We start from the raw sequence: 23516 nt of genomic DNA on the forward strand, positions 1-23516 counted from the left end.
GCCATGAAATATAAACAAATATAATTAGTTCAGAGAGTGCTACAGGGAAATCAAACAGTATAATGGGACCAATTTCCTGCATTCTCACCAACATTAGTAGAGATATTATCAAAGTATCGAATGTGCTAGGTAAAAATGTTATTTTTGCATGCTAGTATTTGAAAAGCTTGTGACATAATTAAATGCCTAAACTCCTTGTTATGTGATGGTGCTGGATAAAACTACGTGGCCCTTACTCTTTGGGAAATTTTAAGCTCAAGACTAAATAGGCAGGTTTCCTTACAGTTTAAATTCTAACTTCCATTAGTTAAATGAAAACACGATGTTAAACTCTTGAAAATTGCAGAGTTGAATGACTTTATGAGGAAAATCATTTAATGATTTAATGAGGAAAAAAAGAGCTCCTGCATTCATACAACCAACAGCAGAAACTTAGAAAAGTCCAGAAACAAGGTTATCTCCCACAGAAATTACTCAAAGGTGAAAACATTGACAGGCTGACAATAACATGCACTGTTTCCAACAGAATCTGACAAGACTAGAGATGGGGACATACTTTTCTTTTCACTTTATTCTTCTGTAAAAAACTCATAGCCTAAACCTAGAATAAATAAGTCTTCTGCTGTTTAACTTTTCCTAACAAGTACAAATGAAAACCACAAAATACAGGGGTTGTGTGTGTGTGTGTGTATCCTTTGTATGGTAAAAAAGTCTGTGAGTACCAAATAAGAAAAAAATCAAACACTTCTGTCATACCAAAACAAGTAAAACGTATGGCTTATGTACACCCAGCCTTTAAGACTAAAAAGAAAAAAAAAAGGTCAGATGTCCCAAGATGTTTGAATGTTTCAATATACACTCCATTCCATATACAAAAACGGTAAGCAGTCTGTTCATCCTGTAACAGTGCTTACTGTTGTTTCACAAACTTCACAGGCCACTGGCATGGTTTCCACTCTATATAACTAATTATCACTCTGACACAACTCCATAAATATTTTATGCCTGCAAGGAAGTAGTTACAGGGATCTAAACAACTTTTAATTGCTCAAAAGAATGAAGAAGGGATTCCAGAGAAAAGAGCAAATTTACCTTCCTTTAAAAAAGCATTCAGAACCCAGTCTTTGCAAAATCCTTTCCTCAAAGCTCAAATCTGATGAAAGAACTCTATATAAAAATCTTCCAATGATTGCTCCCCACAGTTATAAGCTTCAAATCCCATAGCTGAGAACACAAGATACTCTAGGAATTGGCCCCTACATACTTTCTCCCGGCCCGATCTCCCACCAACGCTTCTCAATCCTCACTCAACTAATACCAATGTAAAAGATCATACGGCATATGAATTCCCAATTGAAAAGATGGGAGGGGGCTCACTAATCTTGGCATGTATTATTTGAAAGATAGAGATGTAAGGGGCGCCTGGGTGGCTCAGTGGGTTAAGCCTCTGCCTTCAGCTCAGGTCATGATCTCAGGGTCCTGGGATCGAGTCCCGCCATCGGGCTCTCTGCTCGGCAGGGAGCCTGCTTCCCTCTCTCTCTCTCTCTCTCTCTCTGCCTGCCTCTCCATCTACTTGTGATTTCTCTCTGTCAAATAAATAAATAAAATCTTTAAAAAAAAAAAAAAAAGAAAGAAAGAAAGATAGAGATGTAAGCCAAATACTAAAGGAAGTTATTCAGGATGAAAAGAAGTAATAATACCAGATTGCAACTGGAATCCAAATGAAAAAATAACACTGACAAAGATAATTACAGATAACAGAAAAACAACAAAAAAATCATCATTTTTTTTTACTCTTCCCTTGGCTTGGAAAGGTACTTGCATAAAACAATTATAAAATTGTACTGTTAAGTTTATAACATATAAAGATGTAATATATATGACAATAATAGCACAAAAAGGAAAAAGGGAATGAAGCTACACTGGAGGAAGGAAATGATACTGGAAGGTAACTCAAATCCACAAAAAGAAACAGAGAAGAGACTGGAAACGGTAAACACGTTGGTTAACACAAAAACCTATAAATATCCTTCTCCTTTCTTCTCTTCTTTAAAAGACATACATCACTGGGGCACCTGGGTGGCTCAGTCAATTTAGCATCAACTCTTAATTTCAGTTCAGGTCATGATATCAAGGTTGTGAGACTGAGCCCTGAGTCGACTCTGAGCAGGGCATGGAGCCTGCTTAAGATTCTCTCTCTCCTTCTCCCTCTGCCTCTCCCTCCTGAACCCCACCCCACATACACAGACACTCTCTCTCAAAAAAAAAAAAACAAAAACAAAAACACACAAACATTATTTAAAGCAACTAAAACAATGTACTGTTCAGTTTATTACATAAATGAACATAATATATATAAAAATAGCACAAAGGAGAGAAAAGGAAATGGAGCTATACTGGAGGATTATTAGTATCAATCTGAAGTAGACTGTGATAAATTCTGATGGATACTGTAATCTCTAGAAAAAAACACTAGGAAATGTATAATTTTAAAAAGTCAAAATATGATGAATGGTAAAAAGAAAATACAAAAGGCTATAAAAGAGGAACAGAGAAACAAAAAAGACATGAGATGTACAAAAACCAAAAAGTAAATGGGAGATGGAAACCCATTTCAAAAACAGTGTCAAACAGGAGAGGATTAAAAAGTCCATTAGAGAGACATATTTCTTGGACTGGATAAAAAGGCAATACCCAGCTATATGTTACCTGCAAGGGACACTTTAAATTTAAAGGCACAAATAGGTAGAAAGTACAGAAAAAGATGTAACATGTAAACAGTAACAACAGAGAATTGAAGTACCTCTATAAATGTCTGACAAAACAGAGCATTAAGTAAAAAAAAAAAAAAAAATTACTCAAGACAAAGAGGGGTATTAAAAGCATCAATTCAACAAGAAGATATAATGAATATAAACATACTCACCTAAAAAAACAACCCAAAGTAAGAGAAGCAATAAATGAAAGAAATGAAAGGGGGAAAAGACTATTAAACAGACAATTAAGAGACTTCAATACCCCACCCTCAATGATGGAGAGAACAAAGTAAACAGGAAATCAGCAACAATACTGAATTTAAACAACACTATTAACTAACTTAACCTCACTGACATATGTGGAAGACTCTACCCAGCAACAGCAGAATTCACATTCTTTTCAAGCATGCACAGAATATTCTCTACAATACACTATATGCTAGGCTTTAAAACAAATCTCAAATTAAAAGAACTAAAGTGAAAATCAAAACCACATTGAGATATGATCTCATACCAGTCAGAATGGCTACTATCAAAAAGACAATAAATAGCAAGTGTTGGCAAGGATGTGGAAAAAAAGGGAACCCTGATGCACTACCTGTAGAAATGCAAATTGGGGGGCGACTGGGTGGCTTAGTGGGTTAAAGCCTCTGCCTTCAGCTCAGGTCATGATCCCAGGGTTCTGGGATTGAGCCCCACATGGGGCTCTCTGCTCAGCAGGGAGCCTGCTTCCTCCTCTCTCTCTGCCTGCCTCTCTGCCTACTTATGATCTCTGTCTGTCAAATAAATAAATAAAATCTTTTTTAAAAAAATGCAAATTGGTAGAGCCACTGTGGAAAAGAGGATGGAGGTTCCTCAAAAAATTAAAATAGAAATACCACAGGATTCCATTACTGGTTATTTACTCCCCCAAAATGAAAACACAAATCTGAAAAGAAATATGAACCTTGGTGTTTACTGCTGCATTATTTATAACAGCCAAGATATGGAAATAACCTAGCTGTCTACTGATAGAATGGATAAAAAAGATGGCATATATACACAAAATGGAGTATTACTTGGCCATAAAAAGGAATGAGATCTTGTCACTTGGAACAACACAGACTGGACCTAGAGTGTGTTATGCTAAATGAAACAAGTCAAACAGAGAAAGACAAATACTATAATTTCATTATATGTGGAATCTCAAACAAACAAAAAACAGAAACAGATTCAGGAACAGAGAATTGGTGAATGACAAAAGCAAAGGGAATGGGGGGTGGGCAAAATCGGTGAAGAGGATTAAGAGGTAAAAACTTCCAGTTATAAAAGAAGTCAAAGAGATGAAAAATACATATAGGGAATATAGTCAATAATACTGTAATAATGTTGTATGGTGACAGATGGTAACCACACTTAACATGCTGAGCACTCAGTTACTTACAGAACTGTTAAATCACAAAGCTGTATACCTGAAACTAGTAAAACACTGTATATCAACTATACTTCAATAATAAAAAAAAATTTAAATAAAAATATGTAACATATCTTACTCATTATTCTGGTGTGGATTTTAATTCAAATAACAATGTTGAATTTCTTGAGTTGAACTGTTATAAAAATGAGGGGAAGGGGTGCCTGGGTAGCTCAGTAGGTTAAGCATCTGACTGGCTCAGGTCATGATCTCAGGGACCTGGTACCCCATGTCAGGCTCTATGCTCAGTGGGGAATCTGCTTCTTCTCCCTCTACCCCTCCCCCTGCTCATGGGCTTGCAAACTGTCTCCCTCTCGTTCTCTATCATATAAATAAAATCTTTTTTTAAAAAAATACAGGAGGGGCGCCAGGGTGGCTCAGTCAGTTAAGCATCTGCCTTGGGCTCAGGTTATGATCCCAGGGTCCTGGGACAGAGCCCTGCACTGGGCTCCCTGCTCAGCAGGGAGTCTGCTTCTCCCTTTCCCTCTGACTCTGCCCTCGCTAGCACACACTTTCTCTCTCTGTGTCCAATTATCTAATAATAATTTTTTAAAAACTTTAAAAAGATGTGGGGGGAGAAAAAAATGAAATGATATAAAGAATACAAAAAATATTCCTCAATCACAATGAAATTAAATTAGAAAGAAAAAAAAAGTGGGAAATCCACAAATGTCTGGATATCAAAGACCCTTCTAAATAACCTATGGGTCAAAGACAAAACTCTCAAGAGAACTTAGAATATTCTAAGATGAATGAAAACAAAAACAAAACCCATCAAAACTTATAGGATATCTAATACAGTGCTTAAATGGAAATTCATAGCTGCATACAATATTCTAGACCTTAAGTAAGCTTCCATCTTAATTTAGTAATAAAGCAAACTAAACCCAAAGCAAGCAGAAGGAAATAAATTATAACTATAAGGGGGGGAATCAATACCACAGAAAAAAGAAAAATTGAGAAAAATCAAAACCAAAAATTGTTTTTTTGAAAAGACCAATAAAATTGAGCTAGATTCACCAGGAAAAAAGAATGAAGACAAACTGGCAAAATCAAGAATGAAAAGGGATACAGCATTATTAACCTCAGAGAAATTAACAGTTTTATAAAGAAATTCTATGAACATCTTTATGCCAACAAGTTAGGTAAAATGAACAAATTCCCTAAAAGACACAAATTATCGAGTCAAAAGAAAATAAAAAAATCTGAATAGACCTTTAACAAGTGAAGAAACTGAATTAGAAATTTAACATCTTACCACAAAGAAAAAGTCCTTGCCTACATAGCTTCACAGCCAAATTCTATAAAATATTTAAAGAAGAAATAATACCAATCCCTCACAAACTCTTCTAAAAAAGAGAGAGCACATCTTAATTCATTTTATGAAGTCAACAACTCCAAAGAATAAAGATTAAAAAACTCTCAACAAAGTATGAGCAAGCCAAATCCAGCAATACACAATAGGGATTATATAGTTTAAGGACTGTTCTTAACACATTAAACATGATCTTACAATATGACCAGGAATTCTACTTCTATGAATCTTCCCAAAAGAAACTGAAACATATGTGTATACAAAGATTTACGTATGAATAGTCATCACAACTTTATTCATGATAGCCAAAAATCAGAAACAATTCAAATTTCTAACAACTTGAGAATGGATAAACAAAATATTGTGGTATAGCCATACAATGGCTTACTAGTGAGCAATGAAGAATTAATATACATGCTACAACATGGATGAACCCCAAAATGAAAGATGCCAAACAAAAATGAACATATGATTCCACTTATATAAAATGTTTTAAAATGCCGTATCATGGAAACAGACTACTAGTCAGTTACTGCCTGAGGCTGAAGGTGGAAAAGGAGTAACTGCAAAATGGGTATGAAGTATTGAAATATTGTGATTTTTAGTAAGAAATATATATTTGGTGTTCATCCCCCTTTTCTGGCAGAGAACTGGACTTTCCTGTGATGTGAGCCATAGGTGTCTTTCATTATGTTAATAAGGCAACTTTGGGAAACTGCCTAAAAATAACCAACTAGAGTGATCACAGGGTTGAAACTTTCAGTCCCACCCTCATCCCCACTCCTAGCCCTGATTTCTGGGGAGGAAAGAGGGGCTGGGGTTCAATCAGCAACGATCAATGATTTAATCAATCATGCCTATATAATGAAGCCTCCACAAAAACCCAAAAAGAAGGGGTTCAGACAGCTTAGCTTTTAGGTTGGTGAACACATGAAGATCTGGGAAAAGTGGCACACCCACAGAGCACAGAGGCTCAATGTCCCATCCTACATACCTTGCCCTATGTATCTCTTCCATTTGGCCATTCCTTAGTTGTAGCCTTTTGTACTAAACCAGTAATCTAGTTAACAGAAAGTTTCTTTGCGTTCTATGAATTATTTGGGAACTTCTCATTTATAGTCAGTCAGTCAGAAGCACCTGGAACCTGCAAGGGTAGGGAAGGGAGCGAGGACAGTCTCCTAGAACTAAGCCCTTAACCTGTGGGATCTGATGCTATCGCCAGGTCAACTGTGTCAAAATTAAGTTGAACTGCAGAAGAGCTGTTAGGTGTAGAAGTATGATGAGTGTAGTAGGAATGTGTCAATAAGACAGCAACACATAGGAGGAGAATCGAGGTTTTTCCAAAATAGGTTATCTTTTTGGGTAACAGAAATGTTCTAAAACTGGAGGGTGGTGCTGAGTACAAAATTCCTTAAATTTACTAAAATAATTGGCTTGTGCTCTTAAAACAGAGTAATTTTATAATGTGTAAACTACACCTTAATAAACTGTTAAAGAAAAAAAAGGAGCTACTTGTCTAACCAATTGAAAGCTCCCTGAATCCAACTTGAAAGGTCTATACAGGATCCTTATTGTAGACTATACAATGGAAAATGACTAAATTATAGCTGGAGAGAACTGAATTGGGTAAAAAGGAAGATTTTCTGACAGGGTGGCATAGGAATGTGGAACCAATGAAAACTATACAGACTGAGCACATTTTAGAATCAATGTGGTTCAGAAAGATGACTACCTGAAGGGTGGGTTAGATTTCTGTCTCCCAGGATAATAAAAAAAGGATACATTTTTTAGAAAATTTTACATATAGGGGCACCTGGGTGGCTCAGACAGTTAAGCAGCTGCCTTAGGCTCAGGTCATGATCCTGGGCTCCTGGGGATTGAGCCCTGCATAGGGGCTCCCTGCTCAGTGGGGAGTATGCTTCTCCCTCTCCCTCTGCCTGCTGCTCCCCCTGTTGTGCTCTCGATCAAAGAAATAAATAAATGAAATCTTTAAAAAAATATATTACATATACCTAGCCTTAACACAGAACAATGAAAAGGAAAATGTTTTCACTATCGTAATAAAAAAAAATTCAACTCAAACAACCTTGATTTAGTACTTCAGACTGAAGTAAGCAGTATTTTAAAAGTTACATTGCAATATATGGCATACCCAAACAGAAATAAGCTTTGTTAAGGTTGAATCCTGTAGTGGGTGTTGCTTACCTGGTTTTTGCCCACTATGAGTATTAGAATCTTGATTAATAGGTAGTGTTCCTCCGGGCACCAATATATAACAAAGTATGAGATAAGTGTAACAATATGAAAAAATAAAAATAAAAAATAATACATCTAAATCTCAGATGAAGGTATGATTAGGATTACAGCAGAAAAATGCTCTGAGAAATAAAAAAAGTATATTCATTTCTCTCAGTCTAAATAAGAAAAAAAAAGATAACAGGAATAAAGCAAAGTGTACAATAAATAATTTGCAGTAAGGAAGGAGATCAATAAGAAAGATTACATGGGTAGGCAGAATTCTCTTTTCTTAGTAAATTAGGAGACACAACTACATGTTAAAATGGAGAAGGTAGAAATTAAATATTAATGGGTATAGAAAAGGAATGGTAAGGATGAAACAGACTTGAAGGTGCAGCTGAAGTTAGACATCAGAAAACTGGAATATATTCAACTTGGTTTCATTACTTCCTTAACCAATTTTTTAGTGGTCCCAGAGCTGAAACAAGAGAATAAATATTGTAGAAGTAATCTATAGGTTGACTGAAAAGTCAAGGGAATACAGGAGTTTAAATTGTTTGGATAAGTGAGCATTTATTGAGCAACTACTACATACTAGACACTTTTTTCAACATTCTCACAATTCAATGAAGATATCCCCAAGCCCATTTTATTTTATTCAGAAAGTAGAAAACAACCCAATATAGCAATAAAAAGAAATGAAGTTCTGACACGTAACTACAGTATGAATAAATCTCTAAAATCTTTTAAATGATAGAAGTCAGTCATAAGAGATTACATATTTTATGATTCCATTTACATGAAGCGTCCAGAATAAGCAAATGTACAGAAACAGAAAGCAGATTAGTGGATGCCTAGATTAGGCTGAGGGAAAGGTGGGCCAGGGGAGGGAGACTAAAAAGGAATAGGGTGACTGCTGGTTACAGGGCTTCTTTCTGAAGTGACAAAAAAACTAATGAGCCAGAATTAAAAGTACATACTCCACCATTTCAGACATTCAATTATCATAATTGTTTGCCATATCCATGTTTGGTGACATTCACTATTATTTACTTCACATTTTTATTTAAGTCATTTGCTTCTCTTGCCTGACAAGGCTGCAAGAAAGAATGGAGCTATAAGGAGCTATAAGCTGAAAGGGTGGTGTTAGGGGTAAAGACAAGAGTAGAAAACAGATAGGATATAAAACTGACATAATGGCACTAAGGGAAGGAACAGCAGGGAAAGTTCCCACTGAGAAGCAAAGCTTGCTGAAAAAAGGGTCCAGCCTAAGAAAGGTGTGGGAGTGGGAAAATGGACAAGTTTCAAAAGGCAGAACACTAAGATAAAAGGGAAGAGACTGTGTGTAAGACAGGCATTGAGGCTCAAGAGATTGGGTCAAAAGGAGTTAAAAAAAAAAAAGTGACGGCAGAAAACACATGAAAGAAAGTTGAAAGACGGTAGAGATGGGTGATGGCTGAGGGGAAGAGAGAGGGTGTTAAATAGGACAAAATGAAACCTACAGAATGGTAAAAAGAAAAGGTTGCAATTAAGTGAGACAGGAGACTCCTGAATAGGCCAGAGGAAAGTGAGAATGAAGCAGGATATAGGGCTATACTCAGGAGTCGGGACCGGAAGCAAGGAAATATCAGTCAACATCTAGTAATCAAAGTAGACAAGTCACCCACAAAAAAAATCTCAAGAAAAACACCAGGAGTAAAAGTTGTCCCATGTTTCAGAAAACACTACCCTAGCCAGTACTGCTCAAATCAGAAAGTCAGGCTTCTCAAGAGGCCAGTTTGTAGCCAAACAATACCTAGCAGACTAGGTAAAGTAGATTCCAACACAGCAAAGCTCAGGTTCACTGCGGCTGAGGAAGTGGGAGAACCAGTAATGAAAGAAGCTGGGGTCAGAGAAAAGAAATTCCATGTTCAAAACTGTAGCTCCAAGATGCTGAAGAAACTACAAGATGAGCAGGTAAAAAGCTCGTTTGACTTCATAATAGAATCTTACAGTCCAAAAGAAGTCTTAGAAGGTAGAAATTGCTAGTGAGGAAAAGAAAATACAAATAGTTTAATTAGTGACATTTCTTTTTTTTTTTTTTTAATACTTTGTTTATTTGACAGAGATCACAAGTAGGCAGAGAGGCAGGCAAAGAGAGAAGAGGAAGCAGGCTCCCCGCAGAAGCAGAGAGCCCCATGCGGGGCTAGATCCCGGGACCCTGGGATCATGACCTAAGCCAAAGGAAGAGGCTTTAACCCACTGAGCCACCCAGGCGTCCGGATTAGTGACATTTCAAAAGCAATAATTCTATAGCTAAAACATTCAGAGCTTCTAAAACCAAGAACACACCAAGACATCCAATATAATCCACGTGTTACTAAGCATCTGTAATAGTTAAGCAGTCTGTATATCTAAGCTTAAATGAAGGTGATATATAGATATTCAGCTTTATGGTAAAAGATAAGCTGAACGATAATTTGTTTTACTAATAAATTCTGTATTTAAAACAATTTACCATAAGTTTCATTAAAACAGAGAAGGTGCTCATTATTAAATGAGTGCATTAACCATTATTTAACATATATACAATCTTCCAGGACATTTCTATAGTACATCTATACTGTATTTCATTTACACCTCTTGACTAGATTCTAAATTGGGAAATGCTCCAACCAGGTTCCTTCTCACTGTCCCTGCCAAAGTACCAAATGAGAAGGTCTGAAAGGTTATAGTCCCTTGGCCTCATCTATTGAAATTTCTTGATTCCAGATATCTTTACTATATGAATCATTCAAGCTCTCACAGACATGCCAGTTTCTAACTACTTGCCTACACCCTGGATTAGGCTACTTATTGGATCAAACACTATACTATACTTGCTATTCTGATCTATTCTGGTTTCAACTCCACTGCTCATTCCTGGATGCTGCAGTTTACTTTTAGATCCCCTAAAAGCCAGCTGTTTTTTGGTTTTTTTTTTAAGATTTTATTTATTTATTTGACAGACAGAGATCACTAGTAGGCAGTGAGACAGGCAGAGAGAAAGAGGAGGAAGCAGGCTCCCTGCTGAGCAGAGAGCCCGATGTGGGGCTCGATCCCAGGACCCTAGGATCATGACCTGAGCCGAAGGCAGAGGCTTCAACCCACTGAGCCACCCAGGCGCCCCAAGCCAGCTGTTTTTAATCGTCAAGTTCAACTCCTTTTCTTCAGGATGTGGCTGTCACTTGCCTGGTTGTTTTTAGTTCTCCCAGGGACACTCTCCTCACTCTCGGCATGACCCAATGCAACAGTCTGGAACTCCACAATGACTAGCATGTAAGCTTTCAGAAAGTGGAGGAAGCCTCTCACCATTCAGAGAACTAGTCAAAACAGAAGGCTCTCGTTTACCTGTTTACACAGACACACACACACAAAATCTTTCAAAGTCCTGTTTGAATTATCTGACTTTTCCCCAATTTACACTAATAAGAATACAATACTAACAGCAGATAGGTTCTTTCTGACTTTCACCATTTCTAATCCAAAAGTTCCCTCAAAAGGAAAAATGAAAACATGTAATATTTATTTAAAAATAAAAACAAAAAACAACAAAAAACCTTAGTTAACGAAAGGAAAAGTTTAACAATATGATCTGTATCAGGACTAAGATCTGCAGTTCCCCTACATAAAGCATTCTCTTCTTTCTTGGTGGTAGATGTTAAGAAAAAATACGCACTAAAACAAAATACCCACATGTAACACAAATCTACCAAAAACGCACTTGTATTTTTTGCTCCTCTAAAAGGATATTTTACACAGGCTGTATACAGCTCTTATCCACCAAGGAGGAGAGAGCACAAGATTACAAATGAACATGGGTTAAAAAAAAATCCCATTAAAATAAACTTCAAGGATCCCCAACTCCACCATTGGGTTCAATCAGCCATTTCTCTCCTCATGCTTTCAAAGCATATGTAAGATACTTGCCTTATCTAATTCCATCTTATCCCATACTAGAAGACAGAGACCATGTTTTATACACATGTGTATCCCTAGTATCAAGGACCAGGAGGTAGCAGGCATACAAATGTTTGTATTATAATAAAATAATCAGGATGTTAATTATAATAATTTCCATGAAAATTTTTACAAAGAAAACACAATATTTATGTATAAGGCCTGAAGTTAACAGCTAAAGACTAACTTACCATATAAATGAGTTTTAAAATATAAAACAGTACAAACCAAGGGCAATGGATCCCAAAACAGATTCTGGATAATAAACTAAGGAGTTATATAGATTAAAGTAACAATGGATGTTATAATAGATAAATCCCAAAGTGTGACATAATAGTTTATTTTTATTTCATGCTTACATGAAGTCCAAAAATCCATGTTAATGATCAGCTGTGGGCATGAAGAGGCTGGAGATGACCCAGGCTGACAGAAGTTCAGCTCTCTTGGACCCATCATTTCCAAAGTTGCTTTGGCAGACAACACCCAGCCAGCAGGAGAGAGGAGAAGAGAGAAGAGAGGATTGTTCAAGGAAAGTTTGTATTTGCCAGGGCTGAAGAAACACTCAACACTTCTGCTTAATTTCCTATGGCCAGATCTCAATCATATGGCCATCCCCAAATCCAAGAGGGGCTGGAATATCTAAGTCAGTTGGGATCCAAGAAAAAAGTAAACAGGCTTGATGAAGAGCAAACCACTCTTTACCTTAAAAGGTATTAAAATACAGATTCTGGGACACTACCCCAGGTGATCCTCATCCAGCATGTCTAACAGGACTCCAAAACCCTATATTAAAGCCAGCCAACGGATTTCGATGTATGCCCAACTTGGGAATTACTGGCAAAGGAAGTAAAGAAATTGGGGCAAATAGGAAAAACATCTCCATGGGAAGTTTACAACAATGTGCTAGAGAAAAAGAAAGCTAAAAGGTGATGAAAAAACTGAGCCTTTGTGTCTAGGAGAACATAACATAAGTACAACTTGGGAAATTCTTCCCTCCTCTGGTCTATGAGTAGTCTACCCTGACTCTCTTCCTAACTCTGGTAGCTTCACAGGCTTCCTTTCCTCCACTCATTCCATATTCTCCACTATATTCTCCTTAGCCATGAACTTTTCTCATTAAAGACCTTATTCACCTCAATTACCAGCGAAAACACTTTTCTCTGAACCCAGCCTCTCATTTAACTGCCTCCTATAACTGTCCTACTAGGACTGCAATATATCCAAAACTGAATTCATCTCACCCTCATGCCAACTGCCTGCATGCCCTATCTACACAGGCCCCTAGTCAAAACCCTATAAATCAATGACAAATTGTACTCCATAATTAAAAGTTTTGCCCTTCAAAAATAACTAGCAAGAAAGAAGAAATGGGAGATATATTTGTAAAACACGTATCTGATAAGGAACTGGTACCTAAATTATCTAAAGCACTACAACTCTTAATAATAAAAAGACAAATAGCCCAATTTTTTTAAATGGGCAAAAGATCTGATGAAAAGATGCCCAACATTATTAGCCATTGGGAAATGCAAATCAAAACCACAAGCAGATACCACTTCACACATACTAGGATGACAGTAATGGAAAAAAAGATAATAGTAAGTGTTATTGAGGATGTGGAGAAACAAACTCTCATGTACTGCTGGTGGGATATGAAGTGGTACAGCCACTCTGGAAAATGGACTGGCAGTTCATTAAAATTAAGGCTAAATACAGAGTTTCTGTATGACCCAACTAGTCCACTCCTAAGTACCCAAGAGAAATGAAAACTTATGCCTACACAAAAACTTGTACACAAATGTTCGTAGCAGTATTATTCCTACTAGCCAAAAAGCGAAAATAATCCAAACACCTATCAACTGTTGAATGGACAGATAAAATGTGGTATGATTCAATGTAAAACTACATTATCCAGCAGTAAGAATATTGATACATGCTACAGTACAGATGAGCCTTTCAAACATGCTACATAAAATATGTGACAAACATATAGAAACAAAAAGTAATTAGTACTTGTTTAGGGCTAGGAATGATGGGGGTTTGAGGAAATAATGGCTTAGGGGTAAGAGGTTTCTTTTCAGCATTATAAAATGATCTAAAATTGACTGAGGTGATACTTACACAGCTCTGTGAATATACTAAAAATCACTGAACTGTATAATTTAAATCGATGTGTGAATTATATTACAACAAAGCTGTTTAAAAAAGAAAAAGCTATCAAACTTTTTAATACAGAAACTGATACAAGAGAAAAGGCTGCCACTCCAGACTAATTTACACTTATGATTATAAGATATAAAAGTTTGGGGGCAGGGGTTTGGTACCTTAGGTAAAAAGAAATAAAGCTAAATGTAGTACTGAAGCATAATAACTCTCTAGGTGCTGGCACAAGTATATGTTTCATAAGCAACTGCTTCCTGATTTTCCTCAACTGTCCCATACTGTATGTTTTAACATTATCTGTGGCCTCAAATCCTTAAGAGTAGAAAAGATATACCTTTAAGCTTATAATAAATAAATTTAAATAAACCATCACCAATTAAGAATTTGAACTTAAATTTACTAGGCAAAAGTGAACTTTCCACGAAAGCTGTGGGAGTAGTAATTCTATTCAGACTTAGTTTTGCATGGCAATCAGTATACACACAGAAGAATCCTTTTTAAAAAATCAGTAGCACAGGGGTGCCTGGGTGGCTCAGTGGGTTAAAGCCTCTGCCTTCGGCTCAGGTCATGATCTCAGGGTCCTGGGATCGAGCCCCTCATCGGGCTCTCTGCTCAGCCTGCTTCCCCTCTCCCTCTCTGCCTGCCTCTCTGCCTACTTGTGATCTCTTTCTCTCTCTCTGTCAAATAAATAAATAAATCTTAAAAAAAAAAAAATCAGTAGCACATAAGGAAGGTGGATAAATCACTTAACTAAGAACTGGGACTAGGGAGTAGCAGCAGAAATTAAATTTAAAGTATTTGAGAACTTTATTCATCATATGTGCGATGTACTGTTACACTTTAAAACATTACTAGTTTAAGTAACTGAATATTTCATTAATTTTTGCTTTGAATGAAAAGTATTGTATAACTCTGTGATTCAGTATCACTGTGTGTGTTTAATGTGAATTATCCATAGACTACATTGTCCAGAACAAAAAGACTTAACCCCCAACTATTCTCTCCAGGCACAAAACTTTCTCCAGGAGCAACTCACTTTAACCCAGGTAGAGTGCATTCACTGAATATAAATTTTACACTAGACTGGAAAATAAAAAGGAAATAAGATAAAATGCTGGAAAACCTAATATAATCCAAGTCTAACTACTTGAATTATCAATGTTTAACTATTTTTTCCTATTTAATTTACCCTAGTGGGACTATGCAGCAAAAAAAATTGTCAACTGCCATATAAATATAGGACACTCTCAGTTGTACACTTAAGTGAGCCATTAATACAGCTATGAGGATCCTTTAAAGAGGCACTCATTTCCATTCAAACTCCTGCTTAGTACTTAATGTACTTGACTTGCACTAAAATGTTTTACATCTGTTCTGAATTATAGCAGTAGCCCCCTAACTGGTCTCGGGTGTTCCTGTTGTTTGTCTTCTGTAATTCACTCTTCTAAAACCTATAATATAGCAGTTATTTAACTTTTGGGTGTCATGGACTCCTCAGAAGATCTAAAAGATGTTACGAAGTCTCTTAAGTAGATGTATGCACATTCCTCCAAAAAAGCATTTCACAGACCCTAGAACAAGTAACCCATCTGTAACAACTTCCCAACACCTTCCAGTCAAGTACAAACTTCCTAGCCTTATATTCAAAGTACTTCATAATGTAGTCACTGTTAATTGAGCTAATCTATCTCCTATACTTTCCAACTACACATACCAATAAGGTTTATCTCCTCACGGCAGCACAGATACACCATTCTCTTTTTTTTTTTTTTGGCTTCCTTTTTATTTCTCTCTTGTTGCTTTCCTACACAACTGTTTGCTTTCAACAAATCCTTCCTGTGAACCTCCAACTATCTCCCCTACCATGAAGTTTCCCTCTGCCTACAATCATATCATCTATTCCTTTCTGAATTGTGAAGTATGTTATATACATTTTTTATGTTCTACATCTTTACATGTTCTACACTGTATTATACAAGGCACAAAAAAAAAAATCAGTAAACACAAGACACACTTATTTTTTAACTATGTTAGATACATTTCTAAATAATATGCTCCACATGTTTTTCTTCAACCTCTATAAACCTTTTCAGGTGAGTGTATCAGATACTGTGCCTTTATGTATCTTTTGTCTTTTCCTAGCCAATAAGATTTTTAAGGACAGAGATAGTGACTACTGTACCCTTGTGTGCCCCACAGCCTCCAACACAAAGCAAGGCAACACTCAATATAGAATACCTGAATATCCGAGCATAAATGTTTTTCAGGCATTTTGTATATTCTGTATTCCTAATTATAAGATTTTTCAAGGATCACTTACTGTTTTTCTACTGAAAAGTCAAATAATGGTCTAACCTTAAGGGATACTTGATCAAGTGAGAGCTAACTAACTATCCAAAATAGCAGTCAAATTATTCTCATTCATTCAATAATTACTTACTGATATATGCCAAGACTGTTCCAAAAAAAAAAAAAAAATCAACCTTCAACTTATCAAAACCTTTACCTAATAACCATTAGCCCAGAAGAGAACACAAAAACAGCTCCTACACACAAAAAAGTAACCCAGATGTAAAAACTACTATCCTCGGGGTGCCTGGGTGACTCAGTGGTTTGAAGCCTTTGCCTTCGGCTCAGGTCATGATCTCTGGGTCCTGGGATTGAGCCCCGCATCAGGCTCTCTGCTCAGCAGAGAGCCTGATTCCTCCTCCTCTCTCTGCCTGCCTCTCTGCCTACTTGTGATCTGTCAAATAAATAAATAAAATATATTTAAAAAAAAACTACTATCCTCTAGTACTACTGCAAACAAAGTCTAACTCCAGTTTTAAAACCAACTCAGAAAATAGAAACAGACATCCCAGGTTATAGATTTGCATATAAAAAGCAATAAAACAGCATAAAAGTGTAGGAACTTTCTTTAGAAGAAGCAAACATGATATAAAGTTTATAAATTAACTGATTCATGCTACATGAATGGATGAACCTTAACAAGATTACATTAAGTGAAAGAAGACACAAAAAGTCACATACTGTAGAATTACATTTATATCATTATCCAGAATAGGCAAATTCACAGAGACAGAGATTAGTGCTCGCCAGGGACTTGGATGGGGAAGGGGTGGGGATTGGAGGAAATGGGGAGTGACGGCCAATTGCTTTTTGAAAGGACAGAAATGTTTTGGAATCACATAGCGGTAATGGTTGTACAACTTTGTGAATATACCAAAAACTACTGAATTGCACACGTTTCTAGAGATGTTATTTATTGAATTTTTTTTTAATTGAAGTGTCGACGACACACAATGTTACACTGGTTTCAGGTATACAACATAGCAATTCAACAACTCATTATGCTACTATCACAAGTGTAGCTACCATCTGTTACCATATACTGCTATTACACTACCACTGTCTATATTCCTTATGCTGAAACAAAATCCCTATAATTTATTCCATAACTGGAAGCTTGTACCCTTTCTTCATCCCTGTTTGCCCATCCCCCCCACATCTCCCTTCTGGCAACAACCTTTACTTATGGGACTGTCTCAGCTCTTTTTGTTTGTTTTTTTCTTAAGAAGTCACATGTAAATGAAATCATATGGTATTTGTCTTTTGCTGACTTATTTTACTTAGCATAGTGACCTCTAAGATATAACCATGTTGCAGTAAATGGCAAGATCATCTTTTTCATGACTGACTAATATTCCTCTCTGTGTGCAACATCTCTATCTATCTACTGATAAATACTTACATTGCTTCCAAATCTTGGCTACTGTAAATAATGCTTCAATAAATACGGAGGTGCAGATCCCCTTTTGAATTACCATTTTCATTTTCTTTAGGTAAACATCCAATAGCATTACCAGATGCTATGGTTTTTCTATTTTTAATTTTCTGATGAACCTCTATATTGTTTCCCAAGTTGCTGCACCCACTTGCATTCCCACCAACAGTGCACCAGGGTTCCTTTTTTTCCACATCCTCACCAATAACTGTTATTTCTTCTTCTTTTGATTTTAGCCACTCTGACAGGTGTTAGCTGATAGCTCACATGTTTTTTTATTTGTATTTCCCTGATGATAAGTGTTGTTGAGCATCTTTCCATGTCTGTTGGCCATCGTATTTGGAAAAATGTATTATTTGGAAAACTGTCCTCTGTCCATTTTTTAATCATATTATTATCCCCCCCCCACCAGTGCCGAGTTCTATAAATTCTTCATATATTTTAGATATTAACTCCTTACCAGATATATCACTTGAAAATATCTTCTCCCACTCAGTAGGTTGCTTTTTTGTTTCGTCCATGGGCTTCCTTCACAGTGCAAAGCTTTCTATTTTGGTGTAATCCTTATTGTTTACTTTTTGTAAACAATTTTTACTTTTTTTGTTTTTTAAATTTTTACTTTTTTTGTTTCTCCTGCTTGCACAACACATTTAGAAAAATGCTGCCAAGGTCAATGTCAAAGATACTACTGCCAGTATTTTCTTCTAGTTTTATGGTTTCAGGTCTTACATTTAGGTCTTTAATCTACTGAGTTTATTTGGTATATTGTGTTAGAAAGTGGTCCAGTTTATTCTTTTGCATGTAGTTATCTAGTTTTTCCAACACTATTTACTACATTGCATGTAGTTATCTAGTTTTCCAGTACCATTTACATTACTAAAGACCGTCTTTTCCCCATTGTAAATTCTTTCCTCCTTTGTCGTAGGTTAACTGACCAAATAAATATGTATTTGTTTTCTTTTTTCTGGGCTCTTTATTCTATTCCATTAAGCTATATATCTACTTTTGTGCCCGTACTATACTGTTTTGATTATTACAGCTTTGTAGTAGATCTTGAAATCTGGGATTGTGATACCTCTAGCTTTGTTCTTTCTCACATTAGCTTTGACTTGAATTGTACACTTTTACGGTATATAAATTGTATCTCAATTTTTTATATCTCAATTTTCCTAACTTTAAAACCATTTTTGACTACTTTATCTGAAAGAAAACTGTTCTTTTAAGATAGGAATCTTGGGGCACCTAGGTGGCTCAGTCAGTTAGGCGCCTAACTTTGGCTCAGGATCATGAGATCGAGCCCTCTTTTGAGCTCAGCTGGGAGTCTGGTTGAGATTCTTTCCCTCTGTGCCTCCTCCCACTCAAGTGTGAGTTCTCTCTCTCTCTCAAATAAATAAATCTCTTAAAAAATAAATAAAATAGAAATCTTATTTTGAAGTTCATTTTCTGAAGATAAGTTAAACTTGTGATTACAAACCGGTCCTCTGCTCACCCCTATGTAAAACTACAGCTTTAAATTTTTATCAATGGTTAACTACCAACTTGCCAACATTTATAGAGAGATTTCTCATAAATATCTGGATCTCTAACTACCTAAAGAAAACTGGAGTTCTAAAAATACTAGGCACACCTGCAGAGCACCAATGTCCTGCAGCTAAGCAGCAACTAACATACCTGCTCCTATCAGCATGATCTCCATCACTCCCTACTGTCTTCTAGATACTAAAGCCAAGTACCAATTGCCATTTAGCTTTCCAGTTGTGAGTTTGTTACCTTACACATCCTGAACAGTCTTTTCTTTCTTATCAGGGTATACTATGAATCACTGCTGATAAATTAAAATATAATTATGCAATTGGCCAAAAGGTACAAATTTCCAACTATAAATAAGTTCCAGGGATCTAATATACAGCATGGCAACAATAATTAATAATACTGTGTTTCATGTGTGTGTGTGTGTGTGTGTATATATATATTTCAAAGTTGTTAAAGTAGATCTTAAATGTTATGTACACACACACACACATACATACACACAGACACACAGTAATTGTGTGAAGGGATGGTAGTGTCAACTAGCCTATTTTTTTTAAGATTTATTTATTTTAGAGTTAGAGAGAGAGCAAGCCTGCATGCAGGTAAGCTGGGGAAAGAGCTGAGGGAGAGGGATAAGAAGACTATGCACTGAACACAGAGCCTGATGTGGGGCTCAATCCCACGAGCCTGAGATCATGACCTGACCAAAATCAAGAGTCAGACACTTAACCAATTAAACCAACCTGACTAAACCACCCACGCACCCCTGGTAGTGTCAACTAATCATATTGTGGTAATCATTTTGCTTTATATACATGTATGATATCATCACACTGTATACCTTATATATCAATAATCTCAATAAAACTAAAAATAGAATTTTTAAAATTTAAATGTGATCATACAATTACATTTTTACTAACTGTAAAGATAAAAATCTGCATGTGATACCTATTGAATAAAATCCTGCAACTGTCAGAGATTCAGGCTGTATAAACACTGTAATGGGAGGGGCCGAAATCAAGGGAAAGGTACATGTTTCTAGTCCTACAAACAGAAAAATTATTTTCACCTCATTTACAATTAAAAGTTATTTTCACCTATTAACAAAAGTAAGGGAGCCTGGGTGGCTCAGTCGTTAAGCAACTGCCTTCGGCTCAGGTCACAATCCCAGGGTCCTGGGTTTGAGCAATGCATCGGACTCCCTGCTCAGCAGGAAGCCTGCTTCTCCCTCTCCCACTCCTCCTGCTTGTGTTCTCTCTTTGGCTGTGTCTCTGTCAAATAAATAAAATCTTAAAAAAAAAAAAAAAAAAGTAGTGCACTAGTCTGAGTCCTTTTCCCTGTATCCTCAAATTTACAGGTGACATTTCACATATTACTACTACACTGAATATTAAGATACCAGGGGGAAAGCTGTATTATCCAGATTATTTGTTGGATATGAAATCAAATTGGTTTACTCCCTTATTTTATATTTTATCTAGAACCCACCTGACACACACACAAAGACCAACTCCTACCCATTAATAGGTTCTACGTATTAGGCTGCATTTACAGAGCTATAAAGAAAACAAAACACATGGTGAATATGGCAATAACAGAAAAAAGTAACTTGAACTATATCCTATTCCAAGTGTAAATGCAGACTGAGTTAAATGCTACATCAAGAACCTTCCAGCTTTAAAATTCTGTGTATTTATCCACATTTTCTCTTCCTTTCTGCCAGATAAAATAACTCACCTAGCAGAACTGCTTTTCCTATAGATAGGAAAGGTTAAAATACTATTTGTATTCCATTTCATTTTTATCATCATTTCTAATAGTCAATAAAATATCAACATACAAGATAACACCTAAAAGCAGCTATTCCCTTTGAAATAGACAAACCAAACTCATTTCTCAAAGTCTTCCAAAAGAGAGATCAGATGAGTCCACTACTTAGTAGTTCAGAAGTAAACTTCAATGTTCCTCCCCCTCTGAGCCATGCCTCTCAACTTGCCCAAGTATCCTTAAGTTTACAGGTGACATTTTACATTATCATCGCAACCACTGAGTATCAATAGATATTATATAAAATTGGAGTAGCCTCACAATTCCTTTATAATTGCAATTCCTAAATACACAAATGCAAAAGTGCAATTGGATTTTATGTCCAATTGAAACCACAATCCTGCTTCTGCTTAAACTTGATGGCGAATAAAAAGGGATGGTCTCCAAAAAGTTCACCAAATTCCTAATGCACACTATGATCCAAATTGCAAAAATAACTTTTTCAAAAGTGTAGGACTAGAAACAAAACAAAAATCAATCACTACCTCAACTATTACTAATGGAAGCACAAAGTGCCATTAGACTGATAAAGATTAAAGGATCCAGATCTTGAGTTTTACACCTTTAAAAATATGTGAGTTGACTATATAGAAATTAGCAGGAATTAGTTGTGTTATATGTTGTTTTTTTAACAGTCCTGTCCCATAGAACTTTCTGATGATAAAAATGTTCCGTACTTGTGCTGTCCAATTCCATAGTCAATAACCACATGTGGCTACTGAGCACTTGAAATGTGGCTAGCAAATCTAAGTGAACTTTTTATTTGATTTTAATTATTAAAATTTAAGTTGCCACATGTAGGCTAGTGGCTATGATATTGAACAATGCGGTTCTATTATCTGAAATACAATGTACAAACTTCACTGAACAGCAGAGATTTTCAAAGTATCATGCCTGAGGATGTTAACACCAGCTAAAACCTTCCTGATAACTAATGATACATAAGTTAAGCCAACGGCCTAAACAGAAAATGAAATTCACTTATGAAATGAGAACTGATGATACCAAGATTCAGAATTTAAGGCCCAACAGTCACTAAGAGACGATATTAAAGATATCTCAATTTTCCCCCACTGTTTTCACAAAAGGAGTATTCACTTTAAGAATAGTTTCCCAATATATGCAAGTTACTTCCCCTTCAAAGCTGCCTAATATCTTATGTACAAAACAAAACAAAACAAATGGCAAAAATAAATTCTCAGCACTATTACGTCTACTGCCACTCGGCAAATTTCACACGTTCATTTCCCTTTCCTTAAAGAAGAGATACAAATGTTTAGAAGCCTCTGCATCGCCTGAAAGTCTTTTTATCCATCTTTCCACGTATTCAGAGGTACAAATCATTCTGATACAGCTGTGATTTCGTCCCTAGACAAAATTATTTTCCGTCCAAATCAGTCACTACTCTTTTCAGCACTTCAGGTATTCTTTGACCAGCTCTTGCTAAGTCAAGAAAAGTAACCAAGATGGTGCACAAGACGTCAAAAGAAAACAAGTCTGGGAACTTGACGGCTGAATAACTGGTCTCGAAGCAGAATCTGCCGCCTTTAACCCCAAGACAGTGTGCCTGCAACTAACCAGGGAAGCAAACAGGCGCGCAAGGTCGTGACCTAAGGTCACGGCCGCCAGCACCGCTCCCGCCGCGCAGCGAGAAGCCACCTGTTAGGCCGGAACCTCACCTGGTAGGAGAGGAGGCGCATACCCGGCAGTGAGCCGGACGCCGACGCCGAGGCGGCCAGAAAGGGACCCGCCCCTCACGCGGCGGCGACCGGAGACCGCGGCGAGCCCCCCAGCTGCACGTGGGCTTCACACGGCCGGTGCTTAGCTGACAGGCGGGTCGGCCGCGGTCCCCGGCCCGGTCTCCGCGCGCCAGTCCCCGGGGCGGCACCCCGCCTCCCTCGCACCCACCCAGCCGGGCAGGAGTCCAGGCGGCCCACACCGCTGGCCCGCCGCCCTCCCTTCCTTCCTCCCCCGTCGCGCGATCCCGCCCCGCCGCTCCTCACCTACCTGGTCACGGAGTTTGAGGAACGCCATGGCGGTCTCCTCCACCGCCACCCCGGCCCACCGCGTCCGCCCCCGTCGCTTCGGCCGCTGCCCGGGGTCCGCAGGTCGGCGGCCGGCTGCGTTGAAGAGTCCGCGGGCAGGGGGCGGTGCCGCCTCCCGAGCCGCCCGCCGCCGCTACCGAGAGGTGAGGAGCCCGGTCGGTCCCGCCTCCTCCTCTGAGTACTCCCCCGCCCTCTTCTTTCTTTTCTTTCTCTTTCTCTCCGCTGCCTACACACGCTGCTGCTGCCACAGCCGCCGCCGCCGCCGCCTCCTCACGCCCCCTTCCCGATATACCCTGGCAGCCCCCGCGGCCGCGCCGTTCCAACCCGCGGCAGCGGCGGCATCCAAACTCCACTCCACAATATTACCACCACCGCCTGCCGCGATTGGCGGCCGCGCGGGGGAGAGGCCAGAGTAAGCCAA

The 23516-nt window shown here is 37.7% G+C and overlaps 1 protein-coding gene across 3 annotated transcripts in view; it reads right to left on the bottom strand.

The window, feature by feature from the left end:
- Positions 1 to 23122, bottom strand: part of ANKRD28 (ankyrin repeat domain 28) — a 205301-nt gene extending 182179 nt beyond the window's left edge. The window contains exon 1 of one of the 3 annotated variants that reach the window (XM_044252504.1): positions 23058 to 23122. In XM_044252504.1, the coding sequence (XP_044108439.1) occupies positions 23058 to 23084 (27 nt within the window). In that variant the 5' untranslated portion in view covers positions 23085 to 23122. Of the gene's footprint in view, positions 1 to 12099; positions 12118 to 23057 lie in introns of those variants that run through there. The other 2 variants (XM_044252505.1, XM_044252502.1) reach the window with 2 other exon arrangements.
- Positions 23123 to 23516: the final 394 nt, after the last annotated feature.

This window comes from Neovison vison, chromosome 6, assembly GCF_020171115.1.
Source record: "Neovison vison isolate M4711 chromosome 6, ASM_NN_V1, whole genome shotgun sequence".
Classification (NCBI taxonomy): domain Eukaryota; kingdom Metazoa; phylum Chordata; class Mammalia; order Carnivora; family Mustelidae; genus Neogale; species Neogale vison.